The sequence below is a fragment of the Pseudomyrmex gracilis genome, unplaced genomic scaffold, assembly GCF_002006095.1.
Source record: "Pseudomyrmex gracilis isolate BER0280 unplaced genomic scaffold, ASM200609v1 scaffold_3, whole genome shotgun sequence".
Taxonomy (NCBI): Eukaryota; Metazoa; Arthropoda; class Insecta; order Hymenoptera; family Formicidae; genus Pseudomyrmex; species Pseudomyrmex gracilis.
Window position 1 is genome coordinate 857,107 of NW_018020587.1, and position 24,187 is coordinate 881,293.

The following is a 24,187-nucleotide window of genomic DNA, read 5'->3' on the forward strand; positions in this document are numbered from 1 at the left end:
TAACGTTTGGCGACTGAAAGCAAGTTTTCCCGTGTAGCGCGAACCTATGTGAAACTGTTAAATGTCATAATGAGGTCAAGGAGAATCGACTGGGATAATGGGAATCGCTTTTCCTGACGCCCTTGAACGACCATCGTGACCCCTACGAGGGGATGCCGACCGATACACGACATTGTGTCGTCCCCCGATCTTCCTACATCGACAAAGCTTGCACAATAAAAAGAGACGTGGAAGCTTTTAAGATAGCAAAATAATATTATCATTAAATACACAGACACGTTAACCTTGTTCCCGCAGCAACTTGTTCTATTGTCCATAGCTTCGAAAGAAGCTAAGAACACTCTAGAGCTCAAGAAATCGTGTGACAGAAATCGAAAGCTTTGCGAAGTCTGAAAGAAATTATCAATAGTATTTTCAAAGCAGCAGTAACCTTGTTGCGTATAACTTTTTTTTTTCAGGAAGTTTTGCGCCTGAATAATGTAAGTCCGCAACACGAGCTCGTTTCATATTTAATTTCGAGGCACATCGATTGTTGTACTCCTCTCGCATTCTGTTGCGTCGCGATGTTGGAATTTTTAACACGGCGGCGCGCTCTAGTTTCCAGTTTTCATATATCACAGTCAATAAAGTTGAGATAGACAGATAGATTTATTTAACCACGTTCTCTATATCAAGCGCGAATAAACAAACGAATATTACTGTCTCAGGCTCTTGTTCCAAAAAAAAGTGACAGACTTATATTATATATAAATTAGATATATTGCACAATAAAATATGTACATACCAATGCGAGAAAGAGAGAGAGAAGATATATTGACGACATTTAATATGTCAACGCCACAAAAGTACACTTGGTTGCTTCGACGAGAGCATCACTCGACGAGAGTTTCGCCGTGGCTATTCACTCGTGAAGAAACTAACCCCGTTGATTGCCAATAGTAACACGGCGGCAATATTGCGTTTCTCGAATATGAATGCGTGCGTCATATTCGAGTACGTAGGTACGTGAAAATACGCGCGTGTTACGCCCATCGTGTGCGTAATATGCACCCGATTACGCTCGACGCGTTTCGATCGATAAATGTTCAACATATGCGATTCTCTCTCTCTCTCTCTCTCTCTCTCTCTCTCTCTCTCTCTCTCTCTCTCTCTCTCTGTTTTCTCATCAGCATCTACGTTCTACGAGATGCGTTAAAAATAACCCAACGTTGTGTCTTCCGTTCGATAATTCGTTAATTCGTTTGTCAGGTGCACACCGAAAGCGAATAAATCATTCATTCGTGATTTATATTAAATGCGTACGGCACATTGTTGATATTTGCGAACGTTACAAATCGTTGGCCTTGTTCCACCATACGCGAAATTATCTGCACCTAAAATAGAACGGCAATGATATATAGTCGTGCGACGCATTCGTGCGGCACAAGCCGGAAAATCTGTGGCAGCTAATCAGCCGGATGTCTTACGAACGAGGAGAAGATTATTGTCGCGATTTCAAATGCTTCCGTAAATCACAAAGTAGGACAAAAGGAAAGAGGAGGAGGAGAGAAGATAAAGAAACGCACTCGGATCGAATGCGTAAAGAGCGAATGAACACGCGCACGGAATAACAAAACGCTCCGAGACATTTCGATGTTATCTTTATTTGCCGTTTTACTTTGTATTCAAACTAATAACGCCATTACCGATATTATTCGCAAAATTTATGACGCTAATTTAATTTGAATTTTACCAAAATGTTTGCCGTGCCGGTAGCGTCAACATTACGTACACACACATATTCCACGTGAGTCAGCTAATAGCGTCCGTGTTTGTTCGTCACTTTGCTGACATTTGTGCAACAACGTTGAACGATAAGATAATGTGTTTTACCGCGTATAAACTCGGCGACAATGCCTAAACATCATATCCCCGCAACGTGCACACGTGCCTCATTTGACTAAGCTACAAAATGAAAAAAAGTTATCGTTCAGGTAGGAGATGAATAACGAGGCACTTAAAAACCGTATGTTGGATGTACGTGCGAAATATTTCTTAATGTGCAAATTAATGAAAGAATTTAACTCTGTTTTGTTTTTTTAACAACGCGTTTCATCAAATAATCAGGTAAATTTGCCGTTGCAAGTCAAAAGTTTCGAATCAATAGTTTCAGTCGCGTGGAAATGCGAGTTGTTCGCCTTGAATAGCACGCGTTACTAAAAGTAAACTAGCGTTATGAGTTTGTTCCATAATCTGACTGTCGCGCCATACCGTCCGGTGCTAGTCAGCACTTTTGCGTGCACCTTGGCAACCCCGGTTGCACGGTAACTTTATTATGTTAACACCAATATCGAGCGCAAAGTTTAAGTACAATCCTCGTAATTGACGAACCACCACTTTTTCCAACTTGTTGTAATCAAGTTTGTGTTTCAACGGAACATTTGTATGAAATATTCAAAACGGAATATTTGTATGAAAAAATGTCGATGTTGTGCACGCGCAGATGTTACAACAAAAATGATCGAAGGGCGAGCTCTCGACATAAATCTTTTCTTTTTCATCTACGCTATCCACGCATATTATATTGACGTGGATCGCTCATAAAGAGAACAAATTCGTAACAATGTAAAAGGGAACGATCGATATTGTAGCAGCAACAAAGTAAACACATTCTGTTTGCAGTATCTATGTTTACAGTGTTGTTTACTACCTGCTACGCCTTACTCCTACGCGCAATTAACTGTCGATTAATTACCCCGCATGTTGATACTCCTAGTATCGTGCGCATGTGCGCGTGATAAAAAGAATTTGACGCGCAAAACGTGAAGAAAAATCGGGTATCGGTCCGTCCGATTGCGCTTATAGAAAATGAATATCCTCATATGTACGCACAGACGCGTATTTAGTACGAGCACAACAAACAAATCCCGTTATTATCTGCATTTGAATGTAATACAAATCAACTTGCTTGCTAGCGTCAACATTTATGTCGCATTGCGTCAAATATAATTTTGCGGATGTAATCAATGTTATTCTTTTAATGACGCGCATCAGATCGATAAATGCGAGCACGTATCAAGTTTATCAAATGTGCGTTTACGGTTTGTCGGTTTTGCATTTCAATAATTGACTAAAAAATTGAGTAAAATGGAGAAGTTATCGAGATAAAATAAAACAGAAAATAATATCCTGTCTCTGTTAAATAAATAAACTCGTTTAAATTATTAATCGAATTGTTACAATTACTATAAATAAACTACTGTTTCCGTTTATATCGAGGTTTTGAAATTTTATCACATTTCACTATTGTACATATAGTTTGTCGAGTAATTAAGAAATTTTCCATTAACACTCGTCAAATGTTTACTGTTTGCGGATTTAACGAGCGATTATTCCAAATTAAATAATATGTCAAATGAATAAAACAAGTAGTTTCTCATGTTACACCTACTAATATTACTGTCTCTCTCGTGACTTTAAAATTTTTGAGCGATATTGTATGTTGCATCAACGAGTATTAGAAATCATGGTGCAGTTCTGCAAGATAAAAACAAAATCATGTTGAGAGTGATCAATCAACGTAGATATCGAAACTTCTCATCTCTCTCTTTATAAGGCAGCGAACGTGTGTCGTTCATTCATCATCGCGAATTATTGCACCGTCGCTTTACGTACCCATCGAATTTTATATCATCGGGAGAATCTGAAACGCTATAATTTCTCCGCGTCAACACAGGTTACGAAACGAAGCACTCGGTGCAAATTGGTATAAAAGAATGAAGACTTTTCTGTCGAGATATAATCGTCTATTTCGTATTCATTTCCCCCATTTCAACTGCGCATATATATCCCGAATTGAAAACTACGAATGGGAGCAAGGACGAGCGATGGGGAAAAAACGAAAATGCCACATTGAAAATACGTTCTTTTTATTACGTGGGCAAAATACGTAAACGGAATTTAAAGAATGGTCGAGCTATAGGAACGTCGGGAGCAAGTTGAAGGAAACTCAATGTGTTAAAGCTCGTCGCGAGAAAGACGCGCGTGTTTTTTAAGAAAAAAATTATAAAAGTTTATAAAAAAAAGAAAACAAATATAGAGAATATTCACCGTTGAAGTATCTACTTTCCCGACCGCAAAACGCCATTTTATTTTTGTGCTTTAGTCATACAAACTACATTAAGTTAATTACGTCGCGGTGTGTAACAGCATGTTAAAAGATTCTTCTGAAACAAAATTAGTTTTCTAACCGCATGTTTTGCACATCGCGTTTATATTACAATTATAGCTCTTTATATTTTACATATGCATACAATTTACACAGTTTGTAAATTTATTTAATATTTTATACGCAAATATAAACAAACAATTTTGTTAGTACTAGCACACCACAGGCGCGCGCTACGCGCAAGCTATTGTTATTTTTATTTAACGTGTTGTCAGTGAACAACCTGTCACTGCGATGACAGATAATATATACGTCTTATAAACCATATAATACACATATGAGAAATGTCAGAAATAACGCATGAAAATCAAACTCAAAAAATAATAAGAGAGAGAAGTGGAAAAACAACACGTAACAGGGAAAAGGGTAAAAAAGAGAATATTATATATATTATATGTTATATTCTATATATAATACACACACATACGCATATATGTATATATATATATACCGTAATCACGTGACCGAAGTCAGTAACACCGCCGCGGTCGCGCGGCCGAGGTCAGTGACTCCACCGCAGTCACGCGACCGAGGTCAGTGACCCCGCCCCCACCAAGGCCGCGCGCCCGCGGTCAGTGACCCCGCCCCCACCAAGGCCGCGCGCCCGCGGTCAGTGACCCCTCCCCACCAAGGCCGCGCGGCCGAGGTCAGTGCCCCGCCAAGGCCGCGCGGCCGAGGTCAGTGACCCCGCCAAGGCCGCGCGACCGAGGTCAATGACCCCGCCAAGGCCGCGCGGCCGAGGTCAGTGACATTACTCCGTAGTATGTATATAATACATATAATACAATATAAAGTATAATATTATAAATATATAATAAATTATATGTATAATATGTATTATTTAATGTTATATATAATATAAATTACAGTCACGTTATTTTCACGTGTTGTTTTTTTACTCTTTCTTGTTACGTGACTTTAGTTACGTTTTTAATTTTCTCTACATATACGACGAACTGTCTCAAAATCGCTTTTCATTATTTACTCTCTCGATCTTACCTTCTCGATCTAATCTTTTTCCTTTTATATGAATGCTCTAATACATAATTTTCACGAGTTTGACTACAGTAGTTTAAGTCGCGGTCAAATCAGCCATTTCAATATTTACTAAAACCCAATAGTCATCTTTATTGCTACTTAAAAAATTGATAGAGTCATTATCTTTGCTACTTTTTTTTTACTATGTCCAAGATATCTCGTTCCAAAGAACGCATTAATATTTCATAATTTTTCGTTTTCTTCTCATTTCTTATACAGCTCGGAGTTTGCTCTCCTTAGTGTGTGGCGAGCAGAATATATATTGTGGTTCACGTAAAGATAACCTGCTTCTTTTGTGTGTGCTTTGGTATACCTTTTCGTTCTTTTAATGGGTCTCCAGATAATCAGAATTACTTTGAAAAGTTTTATTTCAGTTTTCACCACCTTGTGTAATTTAACCAAGCATTTTAATGAATAAATCCACGAACGAAATTGTACATTTACGCTTTCATGAATATGTAAACTCGTTCGAAGAGTTTAAATAAAGCATAAGATTAGAGAAATATAAGTTTGCTTATCCAAGAATATGATCCTAGAAGAATAATAAAAACATTGCGTATATCGTGGCACTATTTCACACAATTTGAAACTTTAATTTATTTTATTTTTTTTTAATTTTAAATTTACAGAAAAGAGAAAGAGAGAAGTAGTTTCTGCATTGAAATGCAAGCATCGATGTAGATTTTCGAGTTGAATTTAATTTAATGATGAATATTAAATTATAATGCGTATTAGTTTACACTTTAAAAATATTTCTCACGTACATTCATTGCTCGGAACTTACTGGCTTTATAAAGATTCTTTGATATGTAATTGAATACTAAGAGAGTCGTGTACAATTTATAGTTGTTAAAATTTTAAATACGTTTTGTGCTACATCATTTTTCTGGACTTTCACTTTGATCATCTGGCTGGTCCGGCGCTCTTTATCAAACATCACCAGTGCGAGGCATTTTATCGGCTACTTTTTGATGTAAAAGCGTAGACGCTTGCGTGAAAGAGCGAAAGCGGACAGATCGGCTAATGAAATTGGCTCGAGCAAGGCTCGAGTGAGCTTTCTTTTCCATTTAATGAAAGAATCTTCAATAAAACGAACTACAAAGGCGTCTGTCTGCAACGTTTCACGAATATTCGTCGCAGAAGTTTACATGCGGTAAGCCGAATTTTAAATAACTGCGAGAATGACAAACGCGCAGCTTAACAATCACTTTTGGAGAAGAACTGGAAAAAGTATCGCCAATAAAAGAACACCGAGATTCCGATATCAAAAGTTTCTCTGATTTCTTACGTCTGATTGTGCGAACGACAGACAGTCGATTAAATATTTGATGCCTGTTGCTCCGAAAACATCATCAGTTTCGCAGAATCCAATCTGTGAGAATCGAGATCTCTGATCGAGAATCCCGTTGAAATATTTAACGGTTGATAAAATTACAAAAACAAATATGATTTTATATGACGCTTTTTAAAATTATTACGGAGTTTTTGAATTGTTTCAATTCGTTGCAAAACTTGTTTCTGAAAAACAATTAGTTTCGAGAATTACACGTAATTATTTATAGTAATACATGAAGTTTACAACGTGTTACATTACTCTTAAAATCAAGATTTATATCTCTGAATTTTTTTTTAATTCTCTTACAATTTACATAAAGACAGGATTAATATGCCCCGTCAGCTGGGCACTGAGAAGAAACATTGAAATAATTTTCCGCGACGGAAATTCTCGCAACCGAGTTCCAAGATCATGTATTATAGTTTGCATTTTTCGTGCTCCATTATCTCCCGTCGTAAGACTTTATAAAGTGCGGCCGTTTTCGTGTTGTAATATATGATGTAATGGCGGCGCCTTGGATTAAGACGGAAACTGAGCTAATTTATATGATTGATTGTGACTAAAGCCGGTGTCTAGTTTACAAGGTTATGGGATTATACGTACTGCGTTGTACGGAGTATACGTTGGAAACGGTTTCCGTGCTTGTTGTGTATTTTGATGCTAAATGTTGCGCTGCAGTCTCTGTTTTCAGAATAATGACGCTCTCTCTTGAAATCGAAATCTGCGTATACAATAAATAATCCCGTACGAAGATACAAATAAAATTGTAATTGAGGAAAATTTTATTGAATTATATCTACGTAATTAAATCAAAACTTTATAATTGAGAAACAAATATTAATAGAACAACAGCTTAAATAGCGATAATATTCCCTCAAATTGTCAACAACCCAAGACCTTTAAATGGATTAACGCGAAATTTGCATTAATATATCAAAATGGTGTACGATTATGAGACATTTGCGATAACGTTGATCGGATAGCGTAATTAATTCATTCAAAGGCTTTAATCACACAATGCAATTTCTTCGCGGTTGCTTACACGCGACTTAGTAATTATATCGTATGTTTTTTGTTTATTTTTTTACAGAGGAGAAAACAACACTATTTGAGTAACAAATTTTCGAAAGAGGATGTTTGACTGTCTATCAGTTAGTTATGGTTTAAGGGACTTTGAATGCTCACAAGAAACGTATCGATTTTCTCGAGAACACGATTAACAATTTAACGATTACTCGCGCCGACGTGTACAAATTTACTCGGTTTTTACTTTTTGTTTTTATTTATGATTTTTGTTAAAAGAGACGACGCAGCAATTGCGAGATTGATAAAAAAAAAACTCGTTCTAATTTTGTCTCAATTACACTTTGCGTATATATATTATATATAGAACTGCTCGTTATAAACGCTCCGCAGAACTTTGAAATGAGAATCGCTGAAAATAACATTTTATTCCTGCGATTGCCGCAGGTAGTTTGATATATATATATATATATATATTGCCTTACTTATCAATATTAGTTACTACTTTTATTTGCAATGTACGAAGATTTTGACATTAAATTCTTTTTAAATAAATTTTACATTAAAAATTATTTTGAAGTCTTTTCTTTCTCAACGATTTCGAAATTCGAAAAATCATTTGAACAAAATCACAACAATTTTTTATTTTTATAAAAAAACGGCAATCTTGGAATTTATAATTAGAATATTTTTCTCTATCACAAATGTACGCTAATGTTACGTGTCAACAAATATTTTATATCTAGCGTATATTCACAGATGACATATTCATATTTCGTGCTTAGTAATGACGTTATCTCAAAATTTCTCGCTTCTTTTTTTTTTTCACTTAATCATACCACTTTATTTCCTCTAACATTTGCGAGAGAAGAGGACACTAATAAATGACCGTGCGAGATAAAATCGCGTACGGACTTACGTACTTAAGTGTCATTAATTTATATTTTATGAGATCCCCAAGCGATAGCATAATTAGCAATACTTTCCACTAACTAGTTTACTGCACTCATACACACACACATACACAAACATTGCACATAATATGTTGCAACGATAGAAAAAGATACTCGGGTAAAAATATAGCCACACAAATTGTAAATAAAAAAATACGCACTGTGAAAGAACAACTGCAAATACGAAAATAGAACGGTACTAATCACGTAAAAACGGAATTGGACGGACTAGTATTTATGTTACGTGGCCAGTGATTGCAAATCGCGATTACGCTCGAGGTTAGTTGCAACGGACACGAACTCTTACGTATAGAATAAATGCAAATCAATTTTTTCTAAGCATTGCACAGGACATTGATAAGTGTATCTTTCCCGTAACACAAATTGTGTTCATTATAGCACAAAACAACGCACTGTTTATTACAGGTAGAACAAGAAAACTTCTAGTACACGTTTTGACAATTTAATTAAGTTATTCTGTTTAAAATAACATTTTTAAAATTATTGCTGATAATGTTTAGATTATTTTTACTGATGAAGATCCGATTAAAAAATTTAAACTTTGAATTATTATAAAGATACAGATTTTTTACGTTAACATTCTGTAATTTGGTTCGCAATTGGTCTTAATCTGACTTTTTTTGGAAAAAACAAAAATTTGAGTCACAAAGTGCTTTGCAAAAAATGTGCATTACACTAGACGTGCCTGCATAACGAAGTTTTGGCTGAGAATCTTTTTCCGCGAAGTATCGGTAATGAGTGTGCTCGCAGAATGTAACTGCAACAAGGGGACCCCGAGTTAATTAACTTGCATCGCGCACGTTTCTCAAAATTACATTCTGTCCTGCATTAATTCTCGTCGTTGCCGACTGTACTCGCGAGACTTGTTAGACACGAGTGTAACGCGCAATTAACTTTTTTTTAATCAACTTTTATATTTCGCAATTTGATATGAAAACAATTAAAACACTTCAATGTATACACAGACCGACAATGCAATTAATGTATTTAATTGTGTAAAGCGTTGATCATGTTGAAAGGATTGCATTTCGTAGATTGAATTTCGATTTATATTGAAAACAGCGATATTTATAATCCAAGTTTACACACTAAATTTGGACATAACAAAATGCGGTGACAAACTATTGAAAACATATTGGGCATACTCGCAAATGTGTCATAACGAGATGTGAGAATAAAAATTTTTAAATTGAAAATAAGATCAGTGATAATAATTGTATATTTCAATATTAATCATCGGCTGTCGCAATTAAAGTCATCTGAAATGCAACCACGTTGCGATAAAAAAATCTTCTTTAAAAATATTTTAGTTGAATGATTTTCTCACACTCTGCAGAGAATTCATGTATCAATATAAGAAAATTTGCAATTCCTCTCGTTTCGAAAATAATCAAGAATACACGTATTCTGTTGAAAACAGTTAACGAACATCACGTTTTCTGTGCAAATCGGATAGCAGCAAATATTTTAACTTCTCGAGAAATTAAATGCTCTTCTTTTCCCACGAGACGTTAAGCGTTCGTGAAACGAGTTTCGAAGGCAGTTATTGCTCCGAACCATCGCGAAGAGAAGAAATAGCCAGTCAAAATGATGGGGAAAATAGTCACTTTATTTTTTTCTTTCTTGAGTGGCAACAATCTGCTACCCTTATATTAAAGGTCGACAGAAGTGATGAGCAAACTCCAAATTGGATTCCTAACATAGAATATATATACATTATATACTGTAGATTTATATGCTGTAGTGCTAATAAAAAATCTTACATATTTTTCGTGTGCATAAAGAAAACTTTTTCAAGTTTTATGCTAAACTTTATTATTTTACTACGATATGTAGTTAAAGCGTTGACCTAATCAAACACGAAGAAAGAAAGACACAGAGAGAAAAAAAGCTAAGAAAAAGAGAAAGAGCAATTAGGAAACGACGATAACTCGATCTATGCTGGGAAATCGCATTACAACACCAATAAACTCTGAAAGCAATTATTCCTGCGGGACATTACAAGAATAAAAAGCTACCGAAGATCGTTAAGCGATCTCACGGGTCACGACAAGCGTTGTCTTCCGAGATCCCCAAAAGTATGCTAACAAAGAAACTGTTGTTCTCTCTTCACGAAAATTTATTACTCGCAATACTTCTTCCAACTCTACGACAGCATATTAGTGAGAACGCTACGCAGTTTCATTAAAACTTCACGCAAAAAGTAAACTTTCAATGTGATTTTGCTAAGATACAACTTTTATCTTAGAAGTTACATCGTTATGCGTGCTTAATATCATTAGCGGCAATGTGCAATACGGCGTGAATATCGTATTTTTAAAAAAACTTGTGGAATTTTAGATTTAATCCTGAAGCACAATATGTGCGTAAAAATAAATTAACGAAACGTTTGTTTGTTTTGNTGAATAAATCAAAAAACAATTAATTTCACAACGACCATCTGGTGTATCACCTCGTATTGGCCTATGCTTTATTCCCTATAAAATAAATTAATTCTCACAACAGCAAAAAATTTTTAATGTAAACACTTTTTAATGTAAATACACGAAAAAATTTAGTTTTTATTATCCTCATTTTGTTACAGCGTAACGCAAGTTTACATCAAATACAATAACTGTCCGTAATGTTTTAATTAACGATTCATTTGACAAGACGATATTTCAATAATGCCGTGAAATTTGCCAACGCAGATATCCGTGATTTTAGTAATACTTCGCGGATTATCTCGCCAACTCGCGCGCGTTTACCTTGCAAGTTTACTTTCCAGCCACGTCATCCTATTTTCCTGCAGAGGTTTCATTACTTTCCTTAAGCTTGACACACTCACGCAGTCGCGATTTGTAAACATCGCGGTACGGGATTACAAAGACAATTTCGGAGCTTAAGCGCGGTCCGATACCGCGGCGTTATACGTTTTACACCGGTTACATTAGAGTAAACGATTGTAATTAACAACTATTTGGTTTATTGCGCCACCGCTCGGCACCGCTACGTAAATATCACCGCACGAAAAATAGGACGAACAATCAAAGTGAGAACAGGACTATCTTCATTTGACTTTGAAATAGTAAAAATAATTTTGACAAAATGCTGACATTTTCGTTCGAGAGTCTATTAATATTTTCTGTTGTTCATTCAAAAAAAAAAAAAACAAGATTTGCATAACTTATCTTTTTATGATTTTGAAGAGTTTCAAAAGATGCCGGGCAAAACATGATTTAATAGTTCGGGATTGAAAATAAAGTTAAGTATCTTTGCGGATTTTTATTGCCAACGAAATTCACTTATCGAACGATCGAACAGTTGGAAAATCCGGACGTTTAAGGACAATATATTCCCGTGATTGTGTTCATCGGACGCAATCGCGATGTAATTACATCGCCGACCGATTTATTGTTCGTGTGTGCGCGCATTTTGCGTCGTCACGCATCACCGCAGCGGAAATGCAGCTGGTCGCGGATTAATTTGCCCAAATCTCTTCTCTCTGTTCCCCTTTGTCTGGCTTTCTCCCGCGGCTTGATCCTTCTCTCGATCGGACAAGAGCCCGACATTTCCACCGAGGTTCGGTTAACGTGCGGCTCACGAGATAATGAACAGATGACCGCTGCCAGAAGCTTTCGCAAACTGATCTCAAGTTATTTCGAAGCTCGTAATTGTGCGTAGGTTCGTTTTCTGATTAATGACGGACATATATTTTTTTACTTCAAAGAATATAACAATTAACTTAAAAAATTTTAGGATATGTTGCTCTTACGAAACTTTTGAAGATACGTGTGTTGTTGGCAACTGATCACGTGCAGTGGTTTTTGCATAAAATATATGTTGAAGCTTAATCGTAGTTGTTGAGCTGTTCTCGAAAAGTTAGAAAGTTTTGCGTTAGAAAGTTCGAACTCTCTTAACAGCACGTTTGCGCAACATTTTAAGCAAGCGCAAGCTTGCTGGCAAAGCGACTGCTTTCTTGGCACGAGTTCAAATCTAGATAATGAACTTCTTTTCATAGAGGTCCTCCAATTTGCACGAGACACGTTGCGGATAATCTTAGCGATTATGCACAATTTGCCGGAAAATAATATCTTAATGCATCGTGTTATCGCCGAAAAGTTATTAATCTTACCACGTATCGGGAGTATCTCGCCGTATACTAACTTCCCCTCATTTGATTTTTTGCAGATGATTGCCCCGTTCCATCGACGTGAGCCGAAGCGCGGTGGGAGTGCAATATCTTAAGTGCTCGGCAAAGTACAATGACTTCTGTGGTGAGAACAAAAATTGCTTGGAAGAATCGTGGGAAGAACTTGAAGAGCGGTCGCAAATGGCCGTGGCTGGAAATCGATATTACGACGCGGCCAAGTATCGCGAAAGTTATCTCCGCGGTCGAGGGATCGACTTCGTTCACGACAGCGAGTTAAACGACGACGAACAATATCCGATAGATCTTTCGCGAAATCGATGCGCGTAGATCTCGAGGGAGTTTTGGTCTTCGGAAACGAGCCGCGAGAACATTTGAGCAGGAGACGACGATGATATTCGCTATCGCTTGAACAAGCAGCGTTCTACGCAAGAAAATCACTAAGGACAAGAACACATCATTGCGAAAATGAGCTTCTTCAACTCTTTGCAGGAGTACGTCACAAATAGCGTGGCAAGCTTCAGTCTGAGCCCAAAGAGATTCTCGTTCAGCCGTGAAGATTCAAAAGGTGACGGTAGCGGGACCGGGAGAAGCAGCTCCACTGGAAGCGTCACCTCGACCACCAACACCAGCACTACCGCTTCCCAACAAGCCACTCCTCATGGCTTTCCCAAGGTACGTGATTGGAATAAGTACATGTATCGCAAAGTAAGAAATTAAATGAAGAACAAGAGATAATCATATTATTTGAAATATATTTTCAAGTCAAAAAGTTCTGTCGCATTGTACGTGTGTAAATTTGAAGATACTTATCAAATATTAGTATTTTAATATTAATATTTTTGAGTTTGTACAAAATTTCGAGAGAGTAACAAAAGTATAAAATTAATTAATCAAATAATAATTACTCATTAATAATTATTTCAAATGTCTTTATATCAAAAAAATATAGTCTTTATATAAAAAATATAAAATATATATAAATTTTAATATATACGATTCTAACAAAAGTGTGATTGCGTAAAACCGAGATTAACTTTTTACGAAGAATAATCGCGCGATCGGCAAAAGAACGATCGTATTTTCTCTTGATTAAAGAAGCCAAGAAAAGTGACATTAAAGAGGACGTGTTACAATCTGCGATAGAAGACACAGACGTGACTGCTGTTGTCTCTTTGTGTAGCAAAAAAACTTCGATTTATTGATTACCGATGTGTACCGAAGTAATTAATCGCTTGTTACATCGGCGCTAATTTTCGCAAACAAATAAAAAATCCTCTCGCTCGACGTATTTCCCGATATTATTATTTTAACACAGAAATTATATTTGGAATCGCGCATAAAAAATAAATATAAAATAATACGCGCATCAAAATTTCTACTTTAAGAAAACTGATAATTCATGCTGATAACATGCTTATGATATGTTTAATTTGTATTTGGACCTTATATTATATTGATGCGCACGTAGATAAACTTATGTCTATAATAAGCATAATATAATTGATTATGCAAACAAGGTGCTGAAGTGGATGCTATTAATGATGCACCGTTCTGCGGAATATATAACGACGTGTCGCCACAATTTATTGAATGAAATATACATCGTTCGTTTAAACGGCCGGGAAAACGAGAATTTATTCACTCACTTGTGTCAAAGCATAAAAATGGTCTGTCGATACGGATAACGGAGAACGAGTTTTTTAAAAGAAGCAATACATTTATTGGCATCGACGTGTAAATTAAAACGTCCATCAAATTACATTCAAGCAAATGAGCAAACAAACTCTCTATCGAGGAAAAGCTCTGTCGCGAATTTAATATGCAGTTATTATTATTTTACACTGCGCCAGCAAACACCTCTCTTTGTTATTTTATTTAAATCTTGCATTTCTCTTTGAGGACAAAACTAAATATTTAAGTGCAAAAAACAGCAAATTGGAAATTTGTATCAAGTTAACTGTTTGTAATCCTCTTTTTGTAGTTTATTTTGTTAGATTTGATGTGTTTTTTGATACAAAGAAAAACAAGATCAGTTTTAAATTTAAACGCAATATCAAAATGAAAAATAAAAATGTCAGAACGCTATGTCATCAGCTTCCGGCTGAATTTTTTTTGCACGGTCTTCAGGCAAAATCATTTGCTTTTTCCAGGTTGTGCCACCGCCAGGAACCGTCACCTCGCAACACACGCGTTCTCTCTCTGCACGTAGACGCACCCTCGAGTGCACTTCCTCTTCGGGTCTGACGGTGCACCCGGCGACCGGAAGCGGCGCCACGTCACCCCGTCGAGTCGGCTCTTTCCGTCGTAGTGCGGGATCCAGCGATCGTCCGCCTCTTATGTTCTGTCGTCGTAGACCATCCTGGCCGGAGGTCGATATACAGGCTACTTCCGGGTGAGTACTTTGCAGCGATGACACACACACACACACACACACACGTCACACGGCTTCAAGAAGTTGTCACGTTTCCGGTTTCTTATCTCGAGTGTACAACACAAGAAATAGGAATTGTATATGTTCAAGACAAAATAAGGTGGAATGAAAATTACAGAAAATATACACTTACGTTTCGTTCGAAAAATCAAATTTATTTTCTTTTACGTATTTATAAAATGTATTATATATAATTTATATGCTTGGCAAAAATGAGGATAATAAGGAGGAAGAGGTAAAAGAAAATAAACTAGCAAATGTAATTTTTGAGCGATAAAAGGCTTTTTATTAGTTATTTACATGAAGATACACGGTGTATGTGTATATAAATAATGATTAATAATTTGACTTTACTATTCAGAAAGTAATGCTTGGAAATAGTAAATATGATTAATTTGCTTTGTCATTAGTACGATTTTAATTATACAGCCTATGATAACCACGTTCCGAATTAAAAGCATATCATCCATTCTTTTCGAGATATTCTCTCTCGCAAAAACAAATGTGATTCGCGTGACATAGCGTTCTATCAAATTAACGAAACTTACATATATGAAGTAATAATTTACCGGCAACACATCCGATATAACTTTTTGTATTAAACTGTTTTGAAACTTGGCACGAAATAACTACAAACTATATTTTAAATTTATGAAGTAAAAAATTAAATTAAAAAACGGAATAAACAAATTTTGCATAAAAATCAGATTCCAGCAATACCTCCGACCGTGGTGGGCGCAAAGTTGTCTATCGCGACGTGGTGGTTTTGCGCCTCTCTCGACGCAGTTTCAAGTGCTCTCAATCGGATTTCAAGAGGCAAGACACTGTCTTCGAGCTAGCCATTCAGCGCTTTAATCCGTTTACTGCGTCGCACTGTTGTGCGCGCCAAAGCTTTATGGTTAACTATGTCTCTCATTCTCTCTCTTTCTTCTCATCAAAAAGCAGTAGTAGAGATGCAAGTTACCGCGAAACTTCTCAGATACGTATTTTTCTCCCGAGTTCTATTAATCGTTGCATTCGTAAAAGCGCGGCGGTGAACTGCGATCGCGGGTGAGATGAGAAGCGTTTCTCCTACACACACACCTTTTCTAGTTTTCGCGTGCACGTCGCGACGAATGCACTTTTAATAAAGCGGACGCGATGTATCGCCTTTCTCTCCCTTTCGACCCGTTGCATATGCATGGCCACGGAGTCGGCCATTTAGTGCGAATTGTTAATCTTTTTTTAAAACCCCCTCATCCTTTCTCTCTCTCTCAGCACTTTTGTCGACGTCTCTCGTGTGACAGACAGTTTCTGTATGCCGTACATTTGAGAAACTTTATGAATAAAAAACTATATACATAAAGAGAGATGACAACAAGACCAGTAAGAGCGATAGAATTTCGAATTGAATTTAAATCGAATTACGATGTATACATGCTAGTTTTTGCGCTTTAAAAAATATTTCGGACGTATAATCAGCGCACTTATTGGTCGTATTATTAATTCTCTTATACACGTAGTCGGAATACTAAGAGAGCCGTGTGCGATTTCTACAATTTCTATATCCTTGATGAATAAAATTGCGAGCACGCAACCTACGCAGTGAGGTTTTTATTGCGACGACATCGAGATCTTCGGCAGGTCGATATATTATTTGCACGCGAGAGAACACAATACGCGATAATATCGCTTTTGAATACCACTTTCAATTTATAGAGATATAAAAAATGATGAAATAGACGATAATAAAAACTGACTAATCTTCATCCGATATTATATTTTTCAAAAGCAAACAGACGGTACTATGATATTATTATATTATAAATCAATATTATCTCTCTGCAAGTACTACGTATATGTTTTACGTATCTTTGCTTATTTAAATGTCACGTAAAGTGCCTACCACGCAAAGCCAAAAAATTTTTTTTTTTTTAATAGTTTCAATTTCACGATCTCTTTGGTTTCTTTCTGTATACAGTAAGTAGAAAAATACTGAATACGTATAAATTAGAGTTTTTCAAATTAGCAATAAATATATAGTGTTCAAATAAACTTTAATATTTAACATACAACTACCATAATTGATGTAGCTGCTTTTAATTGACTTATGTAGAATGAATGCATAACATGATCGAACACACAATGGCCATCTACACTATAATGAAGGTATGAATATTTTAGCAACGGAGAGAAGCCAAATGTGGCCTGGCAAAATTGTCTTTGATATCACAGTAAAAACTCGTTGTGTAATTAAACCCGGCACGCTTACGTGGAAATACGATAAGCCAAAAATCTTGAAAGAAGATTTCAAACAGATTCCCACTCTCATTTAATTTTCTATCTCTAAGCTTTGTGTGAAGAATTCAATTCTCGAATTAATTCCACTCTCCAAATTTAAATCGCGTCAATAATCAGTTATATTTTCCGCGAACTCATCTATATTAATTATTCTGGTTAATTTTACGGTAAATACACTTGGAGCGTTTCGCAAATGTATGAAACTGAAATTTTGCGTATGTGGAGAAAGTGCTGACAAAGAAAAAAGCTTGATTCGTCCGCTTGAATAAATATTTTCGGGAACATAACTTGTAAAAATAACGTTTTTTATATTATAAAAACTATAAAAAAAAGTTTTTTATATAAAACAAAGTTTTTTCAAGCGATCAGGGTAAAAAGAGATGGAATCTCTGTCAAACAGAATCTTTGTGTTCCAAATTCCAGAAGCATCATTTTCGTCAAAGAGAAGGGACGTATCGAGAACTGGTCATTCGATGACCTCAATTCGTCTGTGGGGCTGGCAGAAGCGGCCTGTAATCAAAGAGCTGCTACTCTTCCAGCATGACATCCTTTGTACGAGTCTCGCGTTCTCGAATCCCACGAAAACTTTAGTCAGTTGTTGTTCTTTTAAACAAAGTTTCTACTTACGTACTTACGTAACAATGTTTTTTTTTTATTTCCGTACAAAATTCTGTACAAAATGCACCGGCACAAGTTCGTCAATGCTTAAAACCTGGCGCGCCAGACTATAATCGCTTGTCGCTTCCCCAGAGTACTCTTAACGAGGAGGGTCACCCGTGGTGCTTGATAAAATAGCAGACTTGTTCCCCGGAGAGAACGACTTGCTCAAGGCCGGCAAATGAAGTTAGACAAAGCAGGTATAACTTAATCACCGTCGACGACGCTGAGCTCGTATCAAACGGACGGAAACAAACAAGGAAAAGTGTATTATCTCGTAATAGAAGACGGCGGATATACTTCGATTCTGTGTCAATGACATTGTCGCTTCGCGACTTAATTGTCAAATTCGACGTGAAATATTCATCGTTGAGATACGTTCTCCTCGTTGTTGAAAGTTTTTATTTTTTATTTTTTTTTATTATTTCCTGCAGCAAAAAACTGGACATTTCTAAAGCAAAAATATTTGTCCTGACGTTGTTGATGTTTTACAGAGAAAGTCCTCGAACAATTTTCTCGAATTTTTATATCTCATCCATACACAAATTGAATAAAGAAACTGCTTTTGCTAGCAAATCAAGTTTTTATCGCGCGCGTAACAATATGTCTGAATAAGTATTTTTAAAAACACATGAATGTGCCAGAAAACAATATAGCTTCCCAATAGCGAAATTTATTCGAATTGTTTCTGCAAGCTTAATCCTCGTCGCTTCGCGAACGAACACTTCGGTGAAACGATAGGATTATGAGAGATCAACAAAGATTGTAAATTTACAACAGCACGTTGAAGCGCATTATCGTTCTCGTTTTTATTTTTATTTTTTGTTTTTTTCCTAGACGCAAATGCGGACCGGTATTTATCGCTTTTCTGTCCGCTACTTGATCGCAAACAAGCTTGTAAACATCTCCACCAGAGATCGAGGCTTTATCTAATTGTGCTCGAGCGCGCGTCTATATACATCGATCCGTTCGAAAGCACAGGTGCACGTAGGCTGATACAACATGCCTCTTGTTCAATCGACAATTTCTTGCATCAACTGCTCGATCAGCCTATGTAAATTGTTCTTACGTTACATTAGGTGTGTCAGTTGCTCGTTTATATGCACGTTGCAGTGTGTGGGAAGTTTATTCGCTTCAATACGCCACAAACTGCCTAAAATTTGATGATCATATTTCTCGTATACACATTTGCAGTCAAAAAAAATTTTATATTATTTTCCATATCACATTTTTGAGATATTCAAATAATGTCATAATATCGAGTTCTTGCGCACAGAGTATTATTCTTCAAATTGCACATCGAGATTATTTATTCACATTTATTCACACTCGAATTATAATATATTTTATAATAACTGTGGAAAATATGCTTTTTACCGTCATTCAATAAAGCATTAACCGCATAAAGCGTTAATTGCTCTGCCGGTTGAAATTAATTTTCGAGAGAATATATATATATATATATATATATATATACGCAAATAAAGTTCCTATTATAATTGAGTGTTATTAAACAAGCGAGTAGTAATATTCAAGTATTGCACCGCAAATTGCTATTATATCTCACGACAGAGATATTACCAATATCGCGCATGTTATTAAAATTATCACTTTCGTAATCTCGCGTTTACATGTGATAAAAGTTACGACGTAAGAATTTATACGTGTATTTCTTATCTATTGTCCAATAAAACATACGTAGTCTTATCCTTTCATAAATACTCGGGAATATTCCGAGTCCGGAATACGTACTTCAGAGATAATGTGTTCTAAAGCGAATAAAACTATATATACACGCTATAAAGGGTTGTTTATCATATGAATATGTTTACGTATTCTTCTCGTGTATACGCTTTCGGATAAAATGCGGCATTTCGTTGTGTGGTCGTCGAGTATTGCATGGTAGCATTTCTCTAACTTCGTTTATCTTTGCCATCCGGATCTATTTCTTTACTCCGAAATACGAAGACCATGTATTGCTCTTGAAAATGTACGTTCGCTTGAAATTAGTTCTTGTAACGCAATTATATACCATGTTGTGTATCATTTTGTTTTCTATGTACTCTTTCAAAGAATTTCTTTTTTATTAAATTTAGTCTTTACTTGTGAGTGTATTTTTATTGTTTTATTTGATTTCGTCGTGTTGATTTCTCAAAAAAAAAAGAAAAATATGAGAAACGTATAAATTGATTCCAAATCAAATTTTCCGATCGCTTTATCATTGTTTATTTCTGTATGCTAAAATTAACTCAAAGCTGGTGTAAATTTGCATCATCGATTATTAACATTGAAAATCAGCCTTGAACTGTTATGAGAAAAAAGAAAGCCGCGGTCGTGCGTCACACGCAGGACTGCTACTAATGGACTCGCCTTATTTTCCGCGCCGTATATACATATATACATACATACATACATATATATATATATATAATTTTCGATCGATATTCATTTATATGAACGTCGCTCTTTAACTTGCGTCACATAACCACAGGGCAAAGTAAATAGAAAGAGGCGATTTAGCCGAGCGAAGGAGGGTCGCGCAACTGAAATTACAAACGGGAAGTAAAATGGCAAATAGCCGACGGGCTTTCGTAAAACTGGAAAACACACGGAAGTGTGATACATAACGGGCGCTACACAATGGCGACTGAAAAATAATTTCTCGCGGTTGCCCCCGCGAGGGACGACTCGGGGTTAACTCGGTGTCGCGGTCACCGACGGCGTCATAAAAAACTTTCTAAAAGGATTTCCAAGTCGATTTCCCCGGTCGCACCTTCTGTCGTCGTACTTCCACGACGCATTTATCGCCGATGCGGCGATCTTTGTCCCCGCAGTGTCTTATACATGTAGACAAGGGGAAAGCTTGCGGAAAGCTAGGGTAACTCAGGCAAAAAACGTTCCTTTACGGAAATCCGTTCCGTGTCCATAAAACGCGACATTACGGTTCTCGAAAACGAGATGAAAGTTCTCTACTTCCTCTTCCCAGCGCGACGGTTTTTCACAGCAAATACAGGTCGTTTTACCGAGATTCATGCATGCTTATACAATTCGCGATAAAGTTAAGAAAGATAGCTCGTACATTAAAGAGCGAACGTTTTTAGAGATAACAAAATCAGGATCTAACTTTTAGTCATTCAGAATTTCATTTTAAAATGTATTCGCTCCTGCATTGTTTTAAATAATTTAATAACTCTATGTAAGAAAGAAAAAGAGAGAATACCATTATTAGACTGCTGTTGAATTCTGATTGGGTAAACTGAAATTCGTTCACGTCGATACGAAACTAACGCTGTTGCGACCATTTTCGGAAATTCTTACAACACACCGCCGAAAGCGTCAAATATCAAATATGTAAGAATACATACATGACAATTGAATACAGAATGGAAGAAATATTCTTTATGTAGTAAAAATATATAGGTCAAAAAAAGAGAAATATGCAATATTACTGTGTATGAATAAAATACAATATATAGAAAACACGTTATACATACATATGTGTTCGCGCATATCAAACTCCGCGAATAACATACAAAAATTTTCAGCAAATTTTTATCGCATGTACGTATTGGATCTATATAAATTTAGATGTGTATAGATATAATACACACATACACGTATAAAACAAAGATATATCGTATATGTATAAAACTTGTTTTCCATCAGCATGAATATCCATCCTATAGGTTTCAGATTTTCGTTAAAAATACTTCGTGACGTAATAACAAAAGTTTTTGGAAGTCTCTCTTTTTTTTTCTTGTAAATACTTTTTACGTCGAAAGTCTCTCTCTCTTTCTCACTTAATGCGAGACGACGTTCTGACATTCGAGGTTTCATCAAAAGTTTCGGGTCAGCGGTTAGGTCAGCGTGAATATATCGCGTTCGCCCAAATTGTTACGAAAATTGTGTTCCCGCGGCATTTCGACGTGTATAACGCGTACGCCGATTTTACATTAGATTTACCGTTAGGTTTACATTCTCTCTTTAGCGATGCACAAATAAATCGGCGACTTTTTCGATTTTTTTTTTTTTGTGTTTATCGGAGTTATAGCGCTTGTAATCTGTAATTTGAACACTCTCTGCAATTTGAGTAAGGTTCGTGAAGGTAACGCAAGCTGTCGAGTTGCTGTTGGTGTTAAAAGACTCTTCAGAGATGGGAATCGTTGATGTTTGAAACTGCGTCGCGAGTAACGTGCCGATGAAGGGCGCTCGAGATTGCCAAGAAGCGTGTTGCGACAACAACTCTAAACGCAATATAACGACTACCACTACATTTACAAATTGCACATTGACTGAAATTCATAATAATTGTAATGATATTGTAATTATATTCAATGTGTAATATGCGCGTTTGAAATGAAGAGAACAATACTTTCAAACATTAAATTAAGGCGTAATTATCTAGCTAGTTTATCTACATATTATATTGTTTATATAAATAGCATATTCTCTTTTTATTAGATGAAGTTTTATAAACAACTGTAAAAAACAACAGCATTAAAGATAATAGTATACAACATACTTTCTATGTTTGTTTTTTAATTAACATCGGAAGAAAATTTACAGTCGCCTTGTATTTTTTTTTTTTTTTTATCAAAGATCGATCCTTGTTCTCGAGCGAGCTATTTCGCGCAAGCAAAAGTTCAGCTGATTTCATCTCGCGGCAGCCAGAGATCATAACTGAATGAGTACAGTTCCTTAAAAGACATTAGCGGAGATACTAATTTTATTCCGAGTTAATTTCCTCACCGGGCAATTAAGATTACGAGATATCGAGATTTATCGTCTTCCTTCGACGAAAGGAACGACGAATAAATTTTCAAAGACGAGAACAGCAACGCTAATGACGAACAATTACGAAGCTAAACAGGAAAAATAATTTCGATCAATAATTACGGAAGTTTAGTGAAAACTTTTATAAGTTTTCTTTTCAAAGTTATATTTTATTTCTGTTATTTGATCAAGTGCAGAACTTCGCAAAAAAAGAATGCTAGAGATACAAATACAGATTTAGACAAAGCCTTTAAATTTTACTAAAAAAAAACGCTATGTATGTTTTGAAAAATTCAATACCTTTACAGCGACCACCGGTGTAAAAGGAAGAGAGTCAACAAGTGTGTCGCGCACGCGTTAGGTAAAAACATAAAAGTAGCTGCGCGCTAGGAAAATATCGGAGAGGAAAAAGCAACCCTCGCGCTTCTATGATCCTTTGCCGACCGTCCTGCTTCATGCTCATTGCGTTACAACGTGGAGTCTTTTGCTAACAGGCTTTGGTACTGATTTCTGAGGTCTGCAGCCGTCTTGCAACGACCTTGTTATCGAATGACAAGTTTTTCTCTCGTTACGAGTCTATTTGTTTCACTTCTCTCTCTCTTTCTCTCTCTATGTTTTCCTTCTATTTATTTAATGTGCGAGTTTTCTAAAATTTAATAATTCCCTCGGGGTACAATAATTTCCTTTTTATTTGTTTTTAAGTGGACAGAGATATATTTTTATGTCTATTGTTTCGTAAATACATTATTGCGAAGTAGAGAGATGTCAAACATTAGGAATGAATTGAAAAACCGAAGCGGTTTTTCTCAATAAAAGTCCCAGCTAACTTCCAATTTTCTTTGTCCAACATTATTTTATCAATATCTCGAGCACATTCGACATCACCGCGCGCCACTCCATTACACCGCGCAGTATCCGTAGCAGAAATTGTAAAGTAAAAACGAAGGCGCGCGCGATAGAAATAAAGCGCGACATCGAACACACACACACACATATACATACACACAGACAGAGAAAACGGCGTTCAAGCAAGAACGGTTCCTTTTACGAGCGTACGTTTTGTCGGGAAAAGTAGCGTAACCCGGTATCCAGTGCGGTAATAAAGAATAGCCAGTTGCCTCTGTAAAGCGTTTTCTTCAATGTTAGAGAGCGCAATATAGGGAAAGCTTCTTATAAATCATCTTTGAGCAGCGAAGCACAACTTTGCGCTTCACAAACCCGCATTACGAGTGTTGTCCGATCCTGCCACACACAAATATATATATATATATTCACGTGCATCGTGTCTTCGGAAAGAATGAAATAAGAGTTTTGCCCGATATTTTACGATATTGTT

The 24,187-nt window shown here is 36.2% G+C and overlaps 1 protein-coding gene across 4 annotated transcripts in view; it reads left to right on the forward strand.

The window, feature by feature from the left end:
• Window positions 1-24,187, forward strand: part of LOC109854844 (BAI1-associated protein 3) — a 63,020-nt gene that overhangs the window by 13,607 nt on the left and 25,226 nt on the right. For all 4 annotated transcript variants that reach the window (XM_020428375.1, XM_020428386.1, XM_020428396.1 and 1 more), the window contains exons 2-3: window positions 12,749-13,382; window positions 14,861-15,102. In XM_020428375.1, the coding sequence (XP_020283964.1) occupies window positions 13,176-13,382; window positions 14,861-15,102 (449 nt within the window). In that variant the 5' untranslated portion in view covers window positions 12,749-13,175. The remainder of the gene's footprint in view (window positions 1-12,748; window positions 13,383-14,860; window positions 15,103-24,187) is intronic.